The sequence below is a fragment of the Erigeron canadensis genome, chromosome 6, assembly GCF_010389155.1.
Source record: "Erigeron canadensis isolate Cc75 chromosome 6, C_canadensis_v1, whole genome shotgun sequence".
NCBI classification, from domain to species: domain Eukaryota; kingdom Viridiplantae; phylum Streptophyta; class Magnoliopsida; order Asterales; family Asteraceae; genus Erigeron; species Erigeron canadensis.
This window is the reverse complement of record NC_057766.1, coordinates 2,547,185-2,553,184: the sequence shown is the minus strand read 5'-3', so window position 1 is coordinate 2,553,184 and position 6,000 is coordinate 2,547,185. Positions and strand designations below refer to the sequence as shown.

The window sequence follows — 6,000 nt, the reverse complement described above, 5'->3', positions numbered from 1 at the left end:
ATTCGACACATGAAATGTATCATAAACACTGTTTAACTCATGATATAATATTGAATTATAGGCTACTTGAACGATTGGTTTAATAATATTTTTGAATGGACTCACAAACTTGTGCTAACTTTCCCTTTTACTAGTTGTAAGAAAATTTCCCAAAGCGACACTTCAAGTAGCAGTTTATTGTTGACGCAAACTTTTTAAAGATTTTTGTAACAACTTTTTTTTTTAGGATCATGCATAGCTTATATTTGTCCTTCCCTTGGGAGGATTATCATGGTAGTTTCTTGTACAATCTCAAGTCTAACCACTTTACTCTTCTAAGTAATCCATAAAATTTCCAATCTTAACTATTTAGTAGAAATAGCTTATGCTAGTCCTTGTATCTCTCACTACTTGTATAAGGTTTACACAAGGTGACTTAAAGGTTTTTTTAAAAATTGTATATTTTAGCTTTTTATACTTATTGGTAGATGAAGTTTAAAACTCACTTTGAGAAAATATTAGTGACGCAACTTCAATTATTTAGAGTGCGCGGCTCATATGGGAATTAATTAATTGGATATATTTCACCTTTATTTAACCCATATTTATCTATCTATTAATGTGAAATTTATTATGTTAGTTTTATAACTTATTTGATAATGTTCAAATAAAAAAAAACTTATTTCATAAGCTTGGCAAACACATTATTTACATGCCTCCTCTTGGTTCCTTCCTACAGATTCAACATTTTCTTTTATACCATTTATGTAAATCTCTTTTATACCATTTATGTAAATCTTCTTTAGTGCTCCCAGATGAAACCTAGCGGTGGTTGGTGTAAATATATTCCTAAACCTCTTACACCCCACTATTTCTATCTCTTCAACAGCTTGAAAGTAGCCACAAATGATGACATCATCATCATTAGGGTGGTTAATATGTACGGCAGCTCCTCCTCTTTTCAACCTCCACACCTCTGTAAGCCTCTCTGAGTTACGTACATGAATGGATCTCAATTTACTAATACCGCCGCCTTCTTCACTAACATCAATGTCGAATAACGCTTGAATGGAACCACAATTCTTCACATAGATTCTTTCCAGATGAGGCAACAATGGCATCGGATTCCTCGGAAACACATTCACAAGATTATCACATGATCCCACTTCAATATATCGCAATGAGCAGCAGCAGGTGGCATCATCAACTACTTCCGGCCATATATTCTTCAATGCCTCCATCCGATAAATTTCCAATCTCTCCAACCTAGGAGGGATCATAGCCTGCAAGGTAATAAAAAATTATACTCAAATAGATTACAAATATTCTTTTTTTTTTTTTAATAAAAAAATACTCATCTTCAAATACCTGTTTATTGAAGAAAGGTTTAATAATAGTAGAACTGCCACTGGACATAATCGATGATTTATACTCTCCCGCCGGATAAATGCTTGTCAAGTTTGGAAGGCCATGAAGATCCAACGTCACTAGTTGCGGTAGATGGATTACAATATTGTTAGTGTTGGACGACAAACCTTCCAACTTTGGTAGATCACTCAAACATAGATACTTCAGCCCCTGAAACCTAATTTCGTCTATACCATTTTCTTCACTGTATACTAGTGCTTCCATAACAGGGCATTCCTCAATTGTGAGATGCTCAAGCTTCAGCAGGCCCCTTGCTACTGGGACTGTAAACAGGTATCCCAAGTCGGCACACTTTTCCACTGAGATATCTCGCAATGAGCAGCAGCAGGTGGCATCATCAACTACTTCCGGCCATATATTCTTCAATGCCTCCATCCGATAAATTTCCAATCTCTCCAACCTAGGAGGGATCATAGCCTGCAAGGTAATAAAAAATTATACTCAAATAGATTACAAATATTCTTTTTTTTTTTTTAATAAAAAAATACTCATCTTCAAATACCTGTTTATTGAAGAAAGGTTTAATAATAGTAGAACTGCCACTGGACATAATCGATGATTTATACTCTCCCGCCGGATAAATGCTTGTCAAGTTTGGAAGGCCATCAAGATCCAACGTCACTAGTTGCGGTAGATGGATTACAATATTGTTAGTGTTGGACGACAAACCTTCCAACTTTGGTAGATCTTCCAAATATAGATGCTTTAGCCCCTGAAACCTAATTTCTTCTATACCATTTTCTTCACTGTATACTAGTGCTTCCATAACAGGGCAATTCCAAATTGAAAGACGCTCAAGCTTCAGCAGGCCCCTTGCTACTGGGACTGTAAACAGGTATCTCAAGTCGGCACACTTTTCCACTGAAATCTCTCGCAATGAGCAGCAGCAGGTGACATCATCAACTACTTCCGGCCATATATTCTTCAATGCCTCCATATTATTAATAATCAATATCTCCAACCTAGGAGGGATCATAGCCTGCAAGGTAATAAAAAATTATACTCAAATAGATTACAAATATTCTTTTTTTTTTTAATAAAAAAATACTCATCTTCAAATACCTGTTTATTGAAGAAAGGTTTAATAATAGTAGAACTGCCACTGGACATAATCGATGATTTATACTCTCCCGCCGGATAAATGCTTGTCAAGTTTGGAAGGCCATTAAGATCCAACGTCACTAGTTGCGGTAGATGGATTACAATATTGTTAGTGTTGCACGACAAACCTTCCAACTTTGGTAGATCACGCAAATATAGACGCTTTAGCCCCTGAAACCTAATTTCTTCTATACCATTTTCTTCACTGTATACTAGTGCTTCCATAACAGGGCAATTCCAAATTCTGAGACTCTCAAGCTTCACCAGGCCCCTTGCTACTGGGACTGTAAACAGGTATCTCAAGTCGGCACAGTTGTGAATATAAAGGACCCTTAAATTATAAAACAAGCTGTGTCGAGGTACGGATTTCGGTAAAACTTCTTCAAGGTTATTCATGCCACTGCCAGCTTCCAAGTAAAGCACTTCTGTTTTCGAAAACAACTCTATCATTCCAGATTCCAACAATTCATCTTTCTTTTTGACTTTGAACTTCAGCGTGTTTTCGGATGAGTGCATCTCTTTGACACTATAATCACTTTCTAAATAACGTCCTATGGATATCTTGAATCTTTCGAGTTTATTATACGACATATTCTTTGAGTGAGGATTGTTCTCAATGAATTCAACTTCCAATGCAGATAGATTCTTGGAACGTTCTCCCAATTCCTTATAGTTTGTATCTGTGAATTTGATGCCCTTCTTGTTAGCAACCCTCATATATAGCTCTTCAAGCTTGACCAAGTTTTTCAAGACGCCTTCATCCATTCGTAGATCCATACAACCTGTCAAATCCAGTAGCTTTAGCTTCACTAGATTCCCGATTGCAGATGGTAAATATCGGATGCCAGAATGAGCAAAGCTGAGCACTTCCAAGTTCAAAAGATGATCACCAATAGGAGAGCAATCAAACATTAATGAGCATTTATGGAGACATAATGTTCGAAGGGTGGTAGAGCATTGAAGCGATGTGGGAAGCAGTGGATAATGCAACTTCTCAAATGCCATAACTTGAAGATTTTCCATTTTCTCATAAAAATTATCAGGAAACTTAAGCGATTTATCGCCATTCATAAGTCTCAATAGGGATACGTTTGGGTAGTTAAAGTCGCTAGGGAACTCAGACATGCCCGTACATGTCAAAGAAATACTTCTGCAAGATTCGTTCATTTCAGTTGTACTCCAATTTGAAACATCACCGTGGTTAATGATCCACGGATGATCTCCTTTAGAAACTTTACCTACCACAAAAGCAAGCACAAGATCGTGCATTTTGACACACTCTAGGTAATCGCTATCCATCAATAAATTTGCTTTTTTGAGTTTGCATACACATGTTTTTGTCCTGTCTCTAGCCTCCTCCATAGTATTAACTTCATTTAACAACTTAAGCCCCCATGCGTACCTTGTCAGATCCTCGACTGGGATATTGAAATCATCCGGAAACAAGCCACAAAGCAGAAAAATTGCTTTAGCATCTTCTTCTGCAATAAAGTTATAGCTTATGTCAATAATACTTTGCACATTCTTATCGAGATCATTTTTCTTCAAACGGCGAAGTGTATCCCTCCATACCGACTTTTCTTGAGATTTAAGGTTTGTTGCAATGAGTTTGATGGCTAAGGGCAAGAAACCACATCTTCTCACGATTTTGGATCCTATATCTTTGAGCTCCGGATGTGAAACTTCTGAAATGTGACAAAAGAAATTATTTGCTTCTGACTTCTCCATTACTTTTACTCTAACAACTCTAAGATCCGAATTAGCTTCTATAGCAATTTGTGTGCAAACATTTTCATCTCGTGATGTGAGCAGTATTTTAAAGCCGTTTGGCAAAGGACTTAGTCCTATATCTTTAAGCTCAACCTTATCCCAAACATCATCCAATACTACTAAAACCTTTTTACTTTCTTGTGACATCTTCTTAAATGTTACGCGAAGACGATCTGCCCTTGCTGTTTTATCTGTTTCAGTTAATTGAAGTTTAATGTATTCTGCCACGGTTTGCTGAATAGACAATATGTTGATCTTTTGCCCGATGATAACCACCTTCACAACCCAATCAAACATTTTCTTATCTTCCACAGCCTTTTTCAGTTGTTCCATCATCGTGGTCTTCCCCACGCCACCCATTCCGCATAAGGCTATCACTTGGGCCTTTTGATCCTGTTGAAGCAAACTGAGCGCCTCCTTAAAAATCTCCTCTCTTGATTTGAAGTAATTGTGGGCATCACCATCAGAAGTAGATGCCAGTTTAGAACTCACTTTTCCAAGAGGTATTTGAGCATCACGCCAGATTGTCTCATTATTTTCTTTAATAAGAGCTTCAATCTTCAGGCTAGACTTGAATGCCTTCCTTCCTGCTCGGTACGTCGTTTTCAAGTTAAAACACCCATCGACGTCACTTGAAATTCTTTCAGCATCTTCCTTAATCTTTTTGACCTCTTCCAACCAATCTGGTACACCAGTAGGTATTTCCAGATTACTTATGTTGTTTGTTTCCATGTGCTTTTTGACATCATCGCTTGCACCATCCAGTTGTTTCATCTTAGTAGTCATGTTGCCAACATGTTTTGTGGAGGAAAACAGATAGCCCAGGTGTTTCTTGACAGGCACCAATAAAGATTCAACGACAGGACCAACGATTGCTGATAAGAAGTCCATTTCATCAGTGAGACCTACAAATCACACGTGGGTAAGTATACAAATTACACTGATCCACTTAGCAATTCAGAATGTTTTATATCATACAAATAGTATCTATATCTATGTGTATATGTATACAGTCTGAAATTAGTAACCCCTTGAAGATATATAACTACTTATCGATAGCACATATATTTTTATACAAAATATTTAATTTAATTAGTGGTTTTTGCTAATATCTATCTTAAATAGTTGTAGGAAATGTGAATTTAGTTTCATGGATAATCAAATTCAGGGAAAAAAGAAAATGTATGTACCTGCAGGGAAGTGATTATCTATGAAGCTGCTGCTGCTAGCTTGTAAGCAATTTAATTAATCAGAGGTGTATTGTATTTATGTATGATTGATTCAAATTAATTTATGACGAAGACCATAATAATTGACTACTTATCCATAGTACAATTATTATTATATAAAACATTTAATTGAATTAGTGGTTTTGTGCTAATATCTATCTTAAATTAATTGTAAAAAATGTGAATTTACTTTCATGGATCTCCTCCTTACTATCATAATAAAATTCAGGGAAAAATAAGACAATATATGTACCTGGGAAGTGATTATCTATAAATCTGCTGCTGCTAGCTTGCAAGTAATTAAATTAATGAGAGAGGTGTATCGTGAGGTGTATTGTATGTGAACAAAATGATTGATTCAGATTAATTTATGACGAAGACCATAATAATTGACTACCCACTTACCTCAATCAGTGGAGGACAGGAATAACGTTTTTCAATCAATGGAGGGGTCAATCAGTGGCATGTCTAAAATTGTCATTTTAAGAACATA

At 36.2% G+C, this 6,000-nt stretch overlaps 1 protein-coding gene across 1 annotated transcript; it reads right to left on the bottom strand.

Moving 5' to 3' along the window:
- Positions 1 to 683: 683 nt before the first annotated feature.
- On the bottom strand, positions 684 to 5,837 carry LOC122604091 (probable disease resistance protein At4g27220). The gene is made up of 5 exons (XM_043776991.1): positions 5,761 to 5,837; positions 2,470 to 5,183; positions 1,910 to 2,386; positions 1,348 to 1,824; positions 684 to 1,262 (listed from the first exon to the last, which is right to left on the bottom strand). Exons 2-5 carry the CDS (start codon positions 5,167 to 5,169, stop codon positions 684 to 686), a joined length of 4,233 nt encoding a protein of 1,410 aa, XP_043632926.1. The 5' UTR covers positions 5,170 to 5,183; positions 5,761 to 5,837.
- Between the last annotated feature and the right edge of the window lie 163 nt (positions 5,838 to 6,000).